The sequence below is a fragment of the Medicago sativa genome, chromosome 1, assembly GCF_051527215.1.
Source record: "Medicago sativa cultivar Bolivia chromosome 1, Bolivia_mono, whole genome shotgun sequence".
NCBI classification, from domain to species: Eukaryota; Viridiplantae; Streptophyta; class Magnoliopsida; order Fabales; family Fabaceae; genus Medicago; species Medicago sativa.
The window spans coordinates 2,306,879-2,322,431 of record NC_140749.1 but is presented as its reverse complement, the minus strand read 5'-3'; the positions used below and the strand labels follow the sequence as shown (position 1 = coordinate 2,322,431).

At 33.9% G+C, this 15,553-nt stretch overlaps 2 protein-coding genes across 2 annotated transcripts; one reads left to right on the top strand and one right to left on the bottom strand.

Moving 5' to 3' along the window:
* Nucleotides 1–4,093: 4,093 nt before the first annotated feature.
* Nucleotides 4,094–8,000, top strand: LOC146951676 (uncharacterized). The gene is made up of 11 exons (XM_085754036.1): nt 4,094–4,530; nt 4,705–4,905; nt 5,001–5,077; nt 5,254–5,416; nt 5,500–6,093; nt 6,301–6,681; nt 6,777–6,852; nt 6,942–7,005; nt 7,161–7,296; nt 7,403–7,516; nt 7,601–8,000. The coding sequence occupies exons 1-11, from the start codon at nt 4,198–4,200 to the stop codon at nt 7,664–7,666; spliced, it is 2,205 nt and encodes a 734-aa protein (XP_085610162.1). The 5' UTR covers nt 4,094–4,197; the 3' UTR covers nt 7,667–8,000.
* A 1,164-nt stretch (nt 8,001–9,164) lies between these two features.
* LOC146951675 (Pseudouridine synthase family protein) lies at nt 9,165–14,395 on the bottom strand. The gene is made up of 13 exons (XM_085754063.1): nt 14,279–14,395; nt 13,636–14,176; nt 13,461–13,549; nt 13,284–13,355; nt 12,455–12,523; nt 12,276–12,356; nt 12,074–12,193; nt 11,913–11,987; nt 11,207–11,287; nt 10,207–10,280; nt 10,043–10,103; nt 9,597–9,652; nt 9,165–9,410 (listed from the first exon to the last, which is right to left on the bottom strand). The coding sequence occupies exons 1-13, from the start codon at nt 14,369–14,371 to the stop codon at nt 9,329–9,331; spliced, it is 1,494 nt and encodes a 497-aa protein (XP_085610189.1). The 5' UTR covers nt 14,372–14,395; the 3' UTR covers nt 9,165–9,328.
* Between the last annotated feature and the right edge of the window lie 1,158 nt (nt 14,396–15,553).

Sequence of the window (15,553 nt, the reverse complement as noted above, 5' to 3'; positions counted from 1 at the left end):
GGGAGGTGAATAAAACCGTTATCAAAGGGTTGGGTTTGATTTGGCTTGCAACGATTTGGGTGTTGTGGAAAGTTCGAAATGACAAGATTTTCAAAGGTGCCAATTTTGCGGTGGGGGACATTGTGGAAGAGGTGAAAGTCATTTCTTGGAGGTGGACATTGAGTAGAATTTTCATCCCGACTTGTCTCTTTTTCGAGTGGTGTTGGAATCCTCAAGTGTGCCTTGCAAGGAAAGTATTGAGGATTTAAAGGGTGTGTTTTTGGGCTGTTACAGCTTCAAGGGACTTGATTACTAATGCTGTTTGTAGCTTGCTGTTTTGGCCTAGTTTTCCTGCTGTTGTGTGGTCCTGTCTGTTTTTCTTGTTGCTGTGCCCAGCTTGCTGTCTGTGGTTTTTGGGCAGTTCGATCCAGCTGGGGTGTGCTGTTGGTGGGTTTTTGTGTCGCTGGTAGGTGTAAGGCAGGGGTATGCGTGCGTTCCTTAGCATGTATATGTCAGCCTCACTACCTAAGTCCGGGTTTTGTGGGGCCTATACGGGGTTGTTAGGTGTTCCGTATATATGCGGCGCCTATTTGTATTTCTTTCTTGTTGCCGCGAGTTTTTTAGTGCTCCTTGCACTAGCTCGTCGAGAATAATATTTGCAATTCAAAAAAAAAAGTGTAAATTACCAAAAAGGTCTTAACACATAAATATACATAAAATAAAATCACACACCCTCTTTTTTGTGTGAGCTAACTTCCATGTGAAACAATTATATTCCAAACCCAACGGTAGAAAGAGAAAAAAAAAACAATCCAAAGTTATAAAATAAAATAAAAAATCATCCCCCTTTACATCTTTGATTTTGCTTCTCTCTCAATGGTACCACTCTCCATTTTCTAGATAGCTCATACCTCAAATTTACATCTTTGATTCTGCTTTTTCTTCTCTCCCTATCTCTCGATGTCATCTCACATCACACAATTCTTCTCCCCCTTGTTTCATAAACATTTATTTTCAATTTCTCATCTCCCTTTTCCCTCTCAGATCATCGTCGACGATTGCATAGATCTGTGTTGCGTGGCTGCGAATTGAATTTCAGAGGGAAAAAACAAGTGGGTGATGTTTTCTATTGTCGTGTTCTGGTAGAAGTAATTGGAGAAGAAGGTATGGGCAGTTTGGTAAATAAACTAGTCACTGAAAAGTTAAATCTTGTACTCCCGTTTTGATTGCCGCTGAAGCTCAGATTTGTAGCTTCTAAGCAACCCGCGTTTGGGCACTTTCCGTACAACCTGGAGACTTGCTTTTGAATTTGTCCAAACATCCTAGAAACAACCAAACTCGCTTTTGGAGGTGAAAACGTGGGTTTGGGAGTGGCAAACGCCAAACCAAACATGCACTAAAGATACACATTTTTTTGATATAACAAACTACGAGAAAATTATGGATTTAAGAAAATTACAGTGAATTTAGTTAACACCATACGAAAATCACCCAAGAAATTGTATCTAAATTTTTTCCTAACTTTTGTATTACAATCTTATTGTGTATATGGAGTGAAGATCCAAAAGGACTCCTCACAATTTTCTCTTGAATCAATTTCGTCTTTGACAAAAAAACAAATTCAAACTAACTCTTTGATATTTTTATACTTAAAATAAATTAGTCAGAATGAATGAGGGACTAATTTGTCCTCCATATAACAACAACATGGACTAATGTGAGTTTATTTTTTTGTCGAGGACTAAATTGACTTGACAGAAAATTGTGAGAGACTAAATTAGGTTTTCACTCTTAATAAAAAAGTACTAACAAAAACAAGTACTCATTCCGTTTCTAAATTATAGTCGTTTAAGGTTTGTGCACGATTATTAAAGAAATGATTAATTGTGTTGATTTCAATGGTAAATTGATTGTAGTTAGTGGAGTAGTAAAGTTGAAAGAAATTCAATAAATAAGGATATAATAATGGAAAAAATAATAAATGCTGCATTGATATTCTAAAGTAACAATTATTTTGAAAAAAATAAAAAATATTAAAGAGACAATTATTCTAAGACGGAGGGGTTAGTAAAGATGTGGAAGAAATATAACTAAACATAGGAAAATGTTACTACATCCGTCTCATAATATGTGAACCATTTGCAAAAAAAGAAATTGTCTCACAATAATTGACCGATTTCACTTTTCAATACAATATTAATTATTTTTTTCCAAATATATCTCTAATTAAACTACTTTCATCACTCTTAATTTAACATATTCTATTTTTTTTTACCAAAGCAAAGTTAACTATTATCATTAATTAACCAATGTTCAATACAAGAAGGATAATAATAAAAAATACGGTGACTAGCCCAAGAATATGCCGCCCTAAGAGGTCACAGTAGAACTGTGACTACGTCTTCGTTCACCGTTCGAATAGGCTAATTTTTGGACAGCATGTTCCTAACATGTGGTTCTTCGTTTTCAACCGTCTGATTGTTAAGATAGTGCCTAGAGCAAGAGAAATCATCTCTGCGTTGTAGCTGCAAGTTTGAGGCGAGAGTTGTGCCTTAGGAAGAGCCGCGTATTAGGAAAGGAAGCACAAAATGTAAGGGCTTTTTCCCATACGTTCTTACTAAGTGCTAGGACTGTGTTATTAAATAATGGTAGCAATTCTTGTCTTTTGAAAAGAAAAACAATTAAAATATATATTTAACTAGTAAAATTTAATTTTTTATAAAAGTAATTATTTTCAATAATGTTTTATATAATAGTTGTGTATGACGATTTGATGTTGAATGATATATTTATTTTATTTTATTTTATTATGTTTTTGTGATGCTGGGAAAAGAAATGTTAGATTTTTATTAATTAATGAAAGGAAAAAGATGAAAATGTGAGTTTTATGAAAATATTTCATTCTGGTTCATGTGGATGATGATGTGTTTTGCCTTTTGCCTTAGTGGCGGGTTAATATTATATTTCTTGGCGGTGTCTAAGTGGCGGGATTTAGTTTGCATTTTCATAATCATGCATGACATATGCATCTCTGTGGTGCCTTAGTGGTTGATTAAACTCTTTTATTGTATAGGAAATGAGTGTGAACTTTATCTTAAAGCTTATAACTTGGTTGTATTTTTTTTATTTCTTTTGATTGAGAAGTGTTAATACTATCTATTTTATGACATTATTTTTGGTGCTTTGAGTATGGACCAATTTGGATAAGGAAATTGATCCTTACATTAATGTAATGTTGTAGGTACCAAAGATGATATATGAAGTTTGATGTGTGATGAAAGCATATGCGAGGACAAAAATTGGGTTTTTAATTGAATTGTAACTTTAGAAGAATTTTTTTAAGGATATTTATTTTAAAATTTTTAATTAAATTATGTTAAGAATTTTGTATAAGTTTTTCTAATAATTTATTATTGATGATAAAAAAAAAATAGTAGCTCCTTCAGAAAAAAATAGTTGTGTTTTTAGAAAAATGAAAATGAATCAGATATAATGTCTTGGATCAAAATCTGAGGAGTTACATCAACTTTGTTTAAAAAAACAAACTTTAATTTTTCAAATATATAACACTAATTAGTTTTATTGAAAAATATAAGAATAATTAACAAAGGGTTAAATTGACAAACCATACATCTAAAATACCAAAATGACAGTTAAATAGGATGAAAAAAAAAAAAACAAAATCACCCGAACACTTGAAAAAGGAAGGGAGTATTTAATAATGAATATATAAATAATAAATAATTAAAGAAATATATTAATGGAAATGTTAACCAGTTAAGGAGTTAAATATAGTAGTATCTTGTATTGAAAGTTGTGCTGTCATTGCATTAAAAACTTAAAAAGTGTTCTTTTTGACTTAAAATTTCCATTTTTGGCTTCATTTACCGCCCCGGGGCATTGGTTAACATGACCCGTATATTAATTATCCTTGTAAGTGAGAGGAAACAACATAATGGTTGAAAATGGCGACATAATCAGGAGTGAATTGTGAAGTGAGAGTCTCTGAAAGAGAAATTTGGTCCCTATTGAAACCAAAACAATGTTGTCATTTAGTGTCCATTCCCGCCACATTCTTCTTCTTCTTCTTTCCGTAGCAGCATCGGCATCAGATACCCAAACTTTCTTACTCTTTTATTTACCACCAACACATTATTCAAATCTCATTACTCTTCTTCTTCTTCTTCATTCTTCCTTAACAACAATTCAAGAAAAAAAATGGGTTCACTTTCTGTGTTTGATGAAACCATCCAATATCCCATTGCTCACAGAGACGACTCCGTCATTGACAACTATCACGGCGTTGATGTTCCTGACCCTTACCGTTGGCTTGAAAATCCTGATGCTGAAGAAGTCAAAGAGTTTGTACAGAAACAGGTTGTGTTGACTGATTCAGTATTGAAGACATGTGACTGTAGAGCCAAACTTGGTGAAACAATCAAAAAGGTGTTTGATCATCCTCGTTATAGCGCTCCTTTCAAAAGAGGTGCTAATCACTACTTTTACTTCCACAATACTGGTCTTCAACCTCAGAGCGTCCTTTATGTTCAGGTAACTTACTTTCTCATCTACTGTTTTTGTTTCAAGTAGCGTAGTAGCATAGCATGAAACTCTCACAAATCAAATGTCTCTACAACCTTTTATCATATCATCTGAGCAGCTGCACTTACCGGACTTCTATTCTTCAAGTTATATGTATGTATCCAATTTCGTTAATTATTTCAGGATAGTTTCGAGGGTGAAGCCGAGGTTTTGCTTGATCCCAATGTCCTTAGTGAAGATGGTACTGTTTCACTCAACAACTTCTCCATTAGCCAAGATGCTAAGTTTTTGGCTTATGGGCTCAGTTCAAGCGGTAGTGATTGGGTCACCATAAATGTCATGCGTGTTCATGACAAGGTTGTTGAGCCTGATACTTTGTTATGGGTGAGTAATATCTCATACTGTTTTACTAACTTAAATTAATGATACTCAAGAGTTGAACCGTGAATCAAGATTGATTGGAATTTATTTTCATTCAGGTTAAGTTTTCCTCTATTAGTTGGACGCATGATAGCAAAGGTTTCTTTTACAGCCGCTATCCGGCTCCAACAATCAAGTAAGCCGTTCCTTTGAATTTGTTATTCTGTTTTGCAATTCATATTTCCGGTTAAGTATTATGTGGAGATCTTCTCAATAACAGTAAGTGAATCATAGCGTTACTGATGATGGTATGAAGGACTAGGATCAGTTTTCCTTTTTCTTGATTGATTACTTTACTAATTTACAATGTAGGGATGGGGAAGTAGTAGATGCTGGGACTGAGACTGATTCTAACCTTTATCATGAGCTATATTATCATTTTCTGGGTACGGACCAATCACAAGATATTCTGTGCTGGAGAGATCCTCACAACCCTAAATATATGTTTGGAGCAAGTGTCACTGATGACGGAAAGGTACTATTCTTTCCTTGCTTTTATACGGTTGAGAACATGTGACTAATTTCCTAAAAAACTTGCTGCTTTATTTGATTTTGCAGTATGTTCTTCTCTCTATTGAAGAGGGGTGTGATCCGGTTAACAAAATATACTACTTTGACTTGTCCGAACTTCCTAATGGTCTGGAAGGTTTTCAGAATAAAAATTCCTTCCTCCCTTTTGTAAAGCTTATTGATAATTTTGATGCCAAGTATCAGCCCATTGCAAATGATGATGCCGTGTTTACATTTTTAACTAATAAAGATGCTCCAAAATATAAACTAGTCCGTGTAGATTTGAGAGAACCAAATACTTGGACTGATGTTATCCAAGAATCTGAAAAAGATGTACTCGGGTCGGCATATGTGGTAAACGGTAACCAACTGATAGTAAGCTACTTGAGTGATGTGAAATATGTTCTACAAGTAAGAAACTTACAGACAGGTTCCCTGCAGCATCAATTACCAATTGACATAGGCACAGTTGGTGAAATTTCTGCACGGCGTGAAGATAGTGTGTTTTTCTTTAGCTTTACAAGTTTTTTGACTCCTGGTATCATATATCAATGCAACCTAGGAACACAGATTCCTGATGTGAAGATATTTCGTGAGATTGTTGTCCCTGGGTTTGATCGCTCTGATTTTCACGTCAATCAGGTAAGAAATAAAGTGAAGAAAAATACTCAATCTTGTGCATATGTTGTTATTGTATTTCAAAGTTTGTATTATAAATTAGGCCCTGTAAAATATCATTACTTGTCAGTCTTTAATGAGTGTGGCCATTGCCGTCTTTTGGAATCTGTTTGTTTATTGTTGTTTCATTTGCTTGTGTTCGATTGTTTGACATAAAGCTACACATTTCAGGTTTTTGCGCCTAGTAAAGATGGAACCAAGATACCGATGTTCATTGTTTCCAGAAAGGATATAATTTTAAATGGTTCACACCCTTGTTTGTTATATGGATATGGTGGTTTTAACGTCAGTCTTACACCATTTTTCAGTGTCAGTCGTATTGTCCTCGCAAGACATTTAGGTTCTGTTATCTGCATAGCAAATATTCGTGGTGGTGGAGAATACGGAGAGGAGTGGCATAAAGAAGGATCCCTTTCGAAAAAGCAAAATTGCTTTGATGACTTCATATCTGCAGCTGAATACCTTGTATCAGCCGGTTATACCCGACCCAAAAAGTTATGCATTGAAGGTGGAAGCAATGGTGGACTTCTTGTTGGTGCTTGCATAAATCAGGTTTGTTTCATTTTCTATTCAATTGGAAGTTGCATTTGTATTGTTCTCCCTGCATTGAGCTAGCTGTATTTACTATTGTTCCCCATTTTGAACAGAGACCTGATCTTTTTGGTTGTGCACTGGCTCATGTTGGTGTCATGGACATGTTACGGTTCCATAAATTCACTATAGGTTTGTTCTGATGCGCTCTTTGTAGTGTCTACTAATTTGTTGTTTTGTAAAAGTAAAGTTGTATATTGATTTGGTGTTTTGTTATTCAGGTCATGCTTGGACCTCAGATTTTGGCTGTTCTGACAAGGAGGAAGAATTTCATTGGCTAATCAAGTGAGTTTCGTTAAACCTATTGTTAAATAGTAAGATGAAACTGTACATTACATAAACAGATATCTGAAAGTTTTGCTAATATGTGATGCTGCAGGCTGTTATGTAAGACTATATTTGTGTATGTGACATCTTATGATAATACTATGGTGTTTCAGGTACTCACCATTGCATAATGTCCGGAGACCATGGGAACAGCATCCTGATAAGTCGATTCAGTACCCGTCAACAATGCTATTGACAGCTGATCATGATGATCGTGTTGTGCCATTACATTCATTGAAGCTATTGGCGGTTTGTCTGCTTCCCATAATTGAATTTATTGCATTTTGATTTATTGAGTTATGAATTTAATTTGCAAGCTTTAAAACTTTTAACTTGTATTCCAAATATTGATCAGACCATGCAGTATGTCCTTGTTACTAGCCTGGATAAAAGTCCCCAGACGAACCCAATAATTGCTCGAATTGAATGCAAGGCTGGACATGGAGCTGGGCGTCCGACACAGAAAACAGTAATAAATTTGTTTTCTTCCTAGCTTCCATTTTGTACTGTTGTACTGGCTTGGTAAGCTATACTTACAAGTTGTTGACTGCAGATTGATGAAGCCGCTGACCGGTATGGTTTTATGGCTAAGATGTTAGAGGCTCATTGGATTGAGTAATGCGGTGCAACTTCATTTCTTCCTTTTCCACCCATGACAATTGATAAGAAAGAATCAGCATTAGGTGATGTCTTGATGGCAGTGGCATAGAGGGATGGATATTTTCAGTGATTTCTTTAGGGGGCGGGACGTGCTCATTAGAAAATTTATCACTCTTTAATAACATCATTACATTATATAGGTTTGCAATATGAAATTGTACATTCCCTCTATTATATATAAAAAAAAAAAAATATGTACTTAACCCCTTGTATTATGGGAATGGAACAACCTTCCTTCCGTGAAATATTTGGACAGTGTAGTTGTATATGACCATTGAAAACTTTATCATGTTCATGCTTTTGTGGTTAAGTAGAGAAAGTGGTTGAACATAAACTTGATCGAGAATCCACATACTTAAGATTCTCTGAAATGACGTGGGTTGAATCCCCCTTATTTTGACTCATTTGAGGTCCTTCTTTGAGGAAAATTCATCTATTGGGTTAGATGGATGTAAATCACAAGACCTGGTTACATTGTTAGTTTGTATTGTCCACGGCTTGTAGTGGACAACTTACAAACCTTTAAGTTTGAGTAATGTGGATACTTGTCTCTAAAGATATCTTCGTGAGGGAAAAAAAAAACTTATAGGAACACATTTTCGTCAGCATGACCCGAACTTATATTATTTAAGAATTATAGACCTTACTCAAAACATTTATTAATTGAATCCGATATAATATGAACCTCCATATTAGGGTGCTACTCTTCACCTTCAAATTTTCTAGAAAAATCACGTATACATGTTTCAAAAATATACTTTTAGATGATAATTATTTTCCAAATGTACACAATCAAAACCATGTTAAGAGGTGGCCAATTTCTGCCTCCATATTATTTTGGAACAATAATTCTTTAGATTCAATTCAACTGTGTTTTCTACTTCAGTAATACCATGTTCATTTTACATCGACGCGAGAAAAACAAGTGTAACTCAATTTCAGCCAAAATTAATTCATTCAAAAGTAACCATATAGGAGCAAAACATGCAATAAGAGGACCAATATAATAGGGTTGGCAATACGAGAAGAAACCGTTCAGGAGAACATGATAGTTTACTAGAACTGGAAAAAAAACTGCTCAACTTGAAGATAATGATTGGGTCAGTCATTGAATTATAGTTAGCTCAAGATTCACTCAGTCAAAAACTCAGTATTTTTCACTCATTTATGTTTTGCTCATCGCATGAGAAACACACTTTTCAACATATGAATGAATGGGAATTTGATGTTATTATTTGATTGAAAGTAAAGAATATGGAAACCGAATTATGCAATGGACACATCGTGTGTGATTCAAAACAGAGCGCCAGTTCCTGTTCATCGCACGGTAGTTCCATAATTTCATCCAAGTTCAATTTTTTAACTCACTTTTAGAATATCATTTCAAATGTACTGGAGTCTACTGCAAAAGTGCGGAGTGTGCGCGAGTGTTGTAAACTTCGGAATATCAAGTTAGATTCCTACTCATAAATAAAATATCATTTCCGGTATGAATTCATGTTTTAACCATAACACTGTCAATTGTTCAAAAAAAATAAAATACAAGTAACACTCTCAAAACCAATTCTATCTAAATCAATAAGAACTAAGACTTAAAAATGGGGGCAATCAGATACCCTTATTAAGTCAGAAAACATTCCATTTTGATGTCCGTCACATCAAGTTGCAAAATTTCAGCTCTACAACCCAACATAGATCCAATGCTGCAAAACCAAAAGTAACAGAGAATAAATTATTTCAATTCCCATAAGTCTTGGGTATTTATTTAGTTGAGGGCAAGAATATAGTTGAGGGCATGCAGTAGTATTATATATATAAAGGCATAGAAATGGATGGAAGGAATAAATATTATTGCAATTCCCAGAAGCCTTGGGTGTTTATTGTCATACCTAGGATTCGTGCGTCCAAGATCCCCATGAACGAACTCCTTGATATAGGTCCCAGCCTGCACAGAGTTATTATAAATTAGTGATTACAGATTTGGCTGACCATCACGACCCATAATTATTGATGGGGTGGTACAAGGGGGAATAGTACTCTTGCCATGTCCTCTAGCTCAAATCACTCAGAACTCTAGCTAGACAAAATGGCAGTCAGTTACTCCTATGTGATAGTCATTCCATTTTCCCAAGTAAAGTACTTATAGTACAAACCAGCTTACATATCTTTTCAGCCAAATTGTCACCATTCATTGCAAATCAAGTCTAACGGCCAATCGTTGGAGCTACCAAATTATTGGTGTTAAAAACATAACTATCTAGCTCTAATTGAAAATTAAATTCAGTCATTGGGAATTTTCATTTACAATACATAAGAGAGAACATTAAAACAATACCTGCGTACACAAATGCAAAAGAAAATATTGGGAACTTCCAGCGATTGTCTCTATTTTCATCCTAAAGATTTGGAGAAACAGAAGGGATTGAAAATTTTCAGTTAAGAGGTTAAATGTGGCCTTGATTGTGAGCTTGGCATAAAATTATCAATATATAGTCATACCAATGAATGATCTTTTCCCGCTCTAAAGGACTGCGACGGTGTAGCACTCTTATTGGGGTCTTTTGCATGACTTTCTGCACAAAACAAGAGAAAATTTTGTGGTTTCCAGAGTTGCAATTTAAAACAAAAAATTCCGCTTATGCAGAAATCCCACAAGAGATTATCCCTATGATTACAAGCATGATCCAAGGGTAAAACAGACCTCGGTCAAGCTACAACAAAACTTCAAAGGAGTCAAGAATATGAAATTTAATATCTGGTTCAATTTTCCATTTTAAGTCTTTAAAGTTTTGCTTAACAGATTTCAATCTAATGCTTGAAGTTGTTACATGGGTCCTATTATTTTCAATAGTTTTTTGTATATATACTCCCTCCATTCCACAATAAGTGTCACTTTAGTAAAAAAATATTGTTTTAAATATGAATGTCACTTTTAATTTTCAATGTAGTATTAATAATTTTTTTCAACTTGTACCATCTAAATAATATAATGGATATTACTCCCAAAGCATTATACTTCACTATGCATTTATGACAGTGGGAAACACACCAATAGTTAATAAGAATAATTTGGTGGTTAGATTACTATTATCTTTCTTCTATTTATTGCATTTCTTAATATGTGTGTAAAAACCTTAAAGACATTCATTCTGAAACGGAGGCAGTACAATTTTGATACAAACTTATGTGATTGATTGAACATGAAACGAGGAGATACATCAGACAACATGCAGCAGAGGGTCAATATAAGCAATGTTCAGAAATGGATTCAATGAGCAAGCATATTATATGGTTAAATTACAGATTTAGAAGAGTAAAATTTACAATCAGGATGTGTTATAATAAAAGATGACACATCTTTGAGCTCTACTTAACTTATATCAATCATGCAGAGACCGAAATAATAACCCAAGTTCTGCCAGTTTATGTTAAAACTTTTCTTACATGGTACAAGTTCGGTGACAACTTAACAAGTAATATACAACAACATAAAACTCACCAAATCCTTGAGTGATGTCACATGTTGAAAATCTTCATCCTTCAGAGGACGAGAAATCCACACTAAAGCAGCATATTGCTTCTATACAATTTGAAGATTATAATAGTAAGCATGACTCGGATGAAACAATTAAGGGTTAAATATGTTTTTGGTCCCTATAAATATGTCAACTTTTCGTTTTAGTCCCTCTAAAATTTTCCTTCAACTTTTAGTCCCTATAAAATTTTCAATCTTCACTTTTGGTCCCTCTTTTAAAGTAAACTCATATGTAGAATTCATATTATTTAATAAAATTTTCCAGAAAAATTCAAAATATTATAAGAATCACTCCAAAAAAAATTCAGAATTTTTTAACAAAACATGAATTTAATATGAATTTTTATATGTTTTGAGGTTAAAAATTCATATTTAATTTTTGTTTTGTTAAAAAATTCTAATTTTTTTTAGGAAATTTTTTTAGAATATTTTACACATTTCTGCACAATTTCATTAAAAAATACAAAAATTAAATTAAAAATGAGGACCAAAAGTAGTGATTGAAAATTTTACAGGGACTAAAAGTTGAAGAAAAATTTTAGAGGGACTAAAACGAAAAGTTGACATATTTATAGGGACCAAAAACATATTTAACCCAACAATTAATGAATCAAAGCTGCAAATCATTGACTATAAAATACGTATACGATTAAGAAAAGAAATGCAAGACCTGTTTCTCAGCTTCGCCTTCACGCATAAGTTCCCAGCCCTGACTCCCAACAAGTTTCATATTTTTCACTCTAACCTACATGAACATATGACATGATGCATTTACTCGCCATGAAATAAATAACGGACATACAAATGTTATCAATTCAGCTAGAACATTACCAGTTTATTCTCTGTGGTATTTATCTTTTTCTCTATATCTTTTACAGACAGTTCAGATGGGACTTGTCGAGCGTTTTGCACCTCAACAAGAAATGGCCTGCCTGGCCCCAGCATTCGAACCTAGAAGAATAATTACACATCAGATAAATTTATCCACCAATAAACTTAAAAAATAATACATCAAAACCATGAATTTTAGTACATCAATGTCTTCTCTTCCAGCAGCATGAAACTTGAAACTATCAGCTTGGCATGCTTGAAGTATGTTTTCACCAATTATTTCCTACAACGTTACATAAGCATACACTATTGTCACCTACCACAACCAACTTTAAAAGGAAGTATTTTGTAAAGATTGAAATTTGCAAGAGCAGACGGTACCTCAACTGATGCTTCCCCCATTCTTTCATCATCAATGATCCAGCGTGATTGACTCACATTCCGTGAATACTGTGTGAAAGTATCAGTATAAATTTTAGGTTGCACAAGCTAGGTTCAATCTTAGTCGATCATTACTTTGAAAGTCATAGAAATATGGCCATGTCCAGAAAAAATTATGGAAATTATATTCCGTATACGAGAATCTCTTTCTGGGACAACTGGTCAAACAAAAGAAAGCACACTTGCAGATCACATTAAGACAAGAATTGAACATCTCTACATAGTTTTTAGTATGTATAATATGCATATCAGCACATTTGAATATGTAAAGCTTATTGGTGCCACTTTTGGGAAAACTGGTTAGAGTATTTTTTTTTACCGTCAGGTACCTTCCATCAAAATAGACAGGTATTACACAAACATGGCGAGAGAAAGGGAAGTTGAGAAATAGCAAATAGATCAGCATCAACAACGGCCAGGCCTTAAGAAAAAGAGGTAGCAAGGGGATGGGAAAAAAGTGAGTGAAAAAAAGAAAGAGATCAAAGACACAGATGGGAACTCCCTCAATTGAAGAAAGAATGGGGGGTCGGGTAAGAAAAAGAGGAACCATATATAGCAAAATTTAAGATGGCAACAGCCTTTTGAGCACTTACTAGCCATAAAGGCCATAACAGATCGCAGATTTTGATCTTTGATGGGGTTGTTTCTTAATAAAGCCAATGATATGGCAGTAAAAATATGAGGACGACAAAGAAATTTGATATAGTTAATAGTTGCAATATGTTAGTTGAATTAGGAAAACAGGGGAATAACATAAGAAAGGCATTACCTTGAGGTATCTTCCACCAAAATATAAAGGTGTTGTGTAGCAAGAGTAAGTAAAATGGCAAGGTTCATTTGGCTAAAAAGCAAGAAAATTTGATTAGCAATAGACGATGAACAAATAGAGTCTGGCATTGAACTTTTGATTATAGTATGAAAGGAAAACAAACATCATTCCCATTACCGTTTCGAACAAGAATTTAGAGCAATCGGAGGATTCATTTTGAAGAGAAGTGGTGGAAGTAGTGTTGTGTCCAAGTAAATTGCATTCATCTATAAAAATGTGGAAATTGTGAGTGGACGGAAATAGGAAATGATTATTATAAGGAAGAAGAAGACATAGCAGAGTAGAGTGAAACCTGTTTTTCTTCTCTTACAAGTGTCATCTGAACCTTTTTCGACCTCTTTAGACACAGTGTAAGTCAATCGAATGCGAAAAGAAGCCTCAGTTGATTTACATGGGAATCCGAGGAGAGTTTGAAGTGGAGGCAGTAGAGAAAAGTTGAAAGCATCTTTAGCAGAGATGAAAGTAGTATTATGTTTGAAGCAAGGTCTGGATCCATAATTGATTTTGATGTATTGCCTAAGAGTGTTATCGTTGTTGAGGATAATAGAAGAAGGAATAGAGATATCGAGGGAAAAGGAGGAATGATGATGAGGAGAGTGAAAGCCTTGACGTTTAACCATATCAGAAATGAGAAGAGGGACATTTGTATTTGTATTGTTATCATCTTCACCGTGAAATCTAAACTGGAGTATCCCTAAGCAAAGGGTGCAGAGTTGTTTATTATTATCTGGTTGGTGAGGAGGGAATAATAGGGAAAGTGATGATAGGGATGTAGAAGCATAGACGCTGCTGGCTTCAACTCTAAACACACGAAAGATGCACCGCACACATAACTGCCAATTGAAATTGAAATTGAAATTGATTAGTAGTAATAATTAATTAATTAATTAATTAATTAATCAATTAGGAAGAAGAAGAAGTAACAAAGTGATTACCCCTCGGGAGAACAAATCGTTGACGACGTCGGAAGGAAGAGACTTAACCACTTCTTCTAACTCCTTCTCCTGCTGCTCCGACTCCGACTCCATTCTCCTCTCCCACGATTACACTATCACCAAACTCTGTAAACTGCAATTCATTTTATTCATTTTTATTTTATTTTATTTTATTTTATAAATAAATTTGCACAAATATCAAAAAAAAAAATTTGGGAAAGGCGTAAAGGGTCAATAAGCTTTTGTAGAGGGCTCGTAACGTCAGTCCTTAATAGAATAATATTGACGGTCTAATTATTTATTTTTGTTGTCTAATATTGTGAAATTTAAAAATACGTCAAATTAGTCCGTCGTAATTTTTCATCTATAGGCAAATTATTTCTGATAATTTCTCATTTATACGTATATTTATTACTACCTCCGTCCCTAATTATAGGGCCCTTTTGAAAAAATAACGGGAATTAAGATAGTGGATATTTGTATTAAATATGTTTGTAATTACTATTGTTTTTACAATTTTATCCTTTAAAAAGAGGGTTGGTTTATGTTTTCAACATGTTATTTATTGCTGATTGAAGAAAAAGATGTATAATAAATAGGGGCATGTATGTAAAGAAATAATTAATGTAGTTGAAAATAACAAAGGGGTCTTATAAAAAGGGGACAAAAAAAATTCTCAAAAGGGTCTTATAATTAGGGACGGAGGTAGTATATTAGTCCTTGTGCAGTTGAACTATTTTCGGACAAAATGATCTCTATAACATAGCAATGCCAATGGTGTGGCGTCCAATAAGCATTTATCGTTTAGCTCATACCTTGTAATGGAAAAAGATATTAAAATGATTTACGTGTTACAAATTCATAAACATATTTGCCTATTAGGAAAATTTAGTGACTAAAATTGACTGACCATTATAATTTGAGGACCAAAGTGATGGATGCGTTTGCCTTTACTCTCACTCAAACTCTTCTTTGCAACCAGCAAGCATCATGTGTTTCAATTGTCATATGTCACAGTACTAATAATGGAAAATAAAATGTAAATCAATGGTATCTTTATTTTTTTAAAATATATAAAAAGGAAAATGTTATTATATTATAAAATAAATGCATAATTCACAAAAACAATCAAACTGAAATTAAAGTTCTGCATTTCCATAGCTAAATAAATATTCCAGTACTGTGAGAGCGGTTAATTAGAGAAGAGACAATCAAATGTTAAATGGATGACATAGAGACAATAATAATAATAATAATAATAATAATAATAATAAT

Coding starts and splice junctions, on each gene's coding strand:
- LOC146951676 (XM_085754036.1), top strand. CDS start 4,198: ATGGGTTCACTTTCTGTGTTTGATGAAACCATCCAATATCCCATTGCT. Junction 4,906..5,000: donor AGCCTGATACTTTGTTATGG/GTGAGTAATATC, acceptor ATTTTCATTCAG/GTTAAGTTTTCCTCTATTAG. Junction 7,006..7,160: donor GAATTTCATTGGCTAATCAA/GTGAGTTTCGTT, acceptor ATGGTGTTTCAG/GTACTCACCATTGCATAATG.
- LOC146951675 (XM_085754063.1), bottom strand. CDS start 14,371: ATGGAGTCGGAGTCGGAGCAGCAGGAGAAGGAGTTAGAAGAAGTGGTT. Junction 14,177..14,278: donor ACGATTTGTTCTCCCGAGGG/GTAATCACTTTG, acceptor TTCAATTGGCAG/TTATGTGTGCGGTGCATCTT. Junction 13,356..13,460: donor CTAAATTCTTGTTCGAAACG/GTAATGGGAATG, acceptor CTTGCTTTTTAG/CCAAATGAACCTTGCCATTT.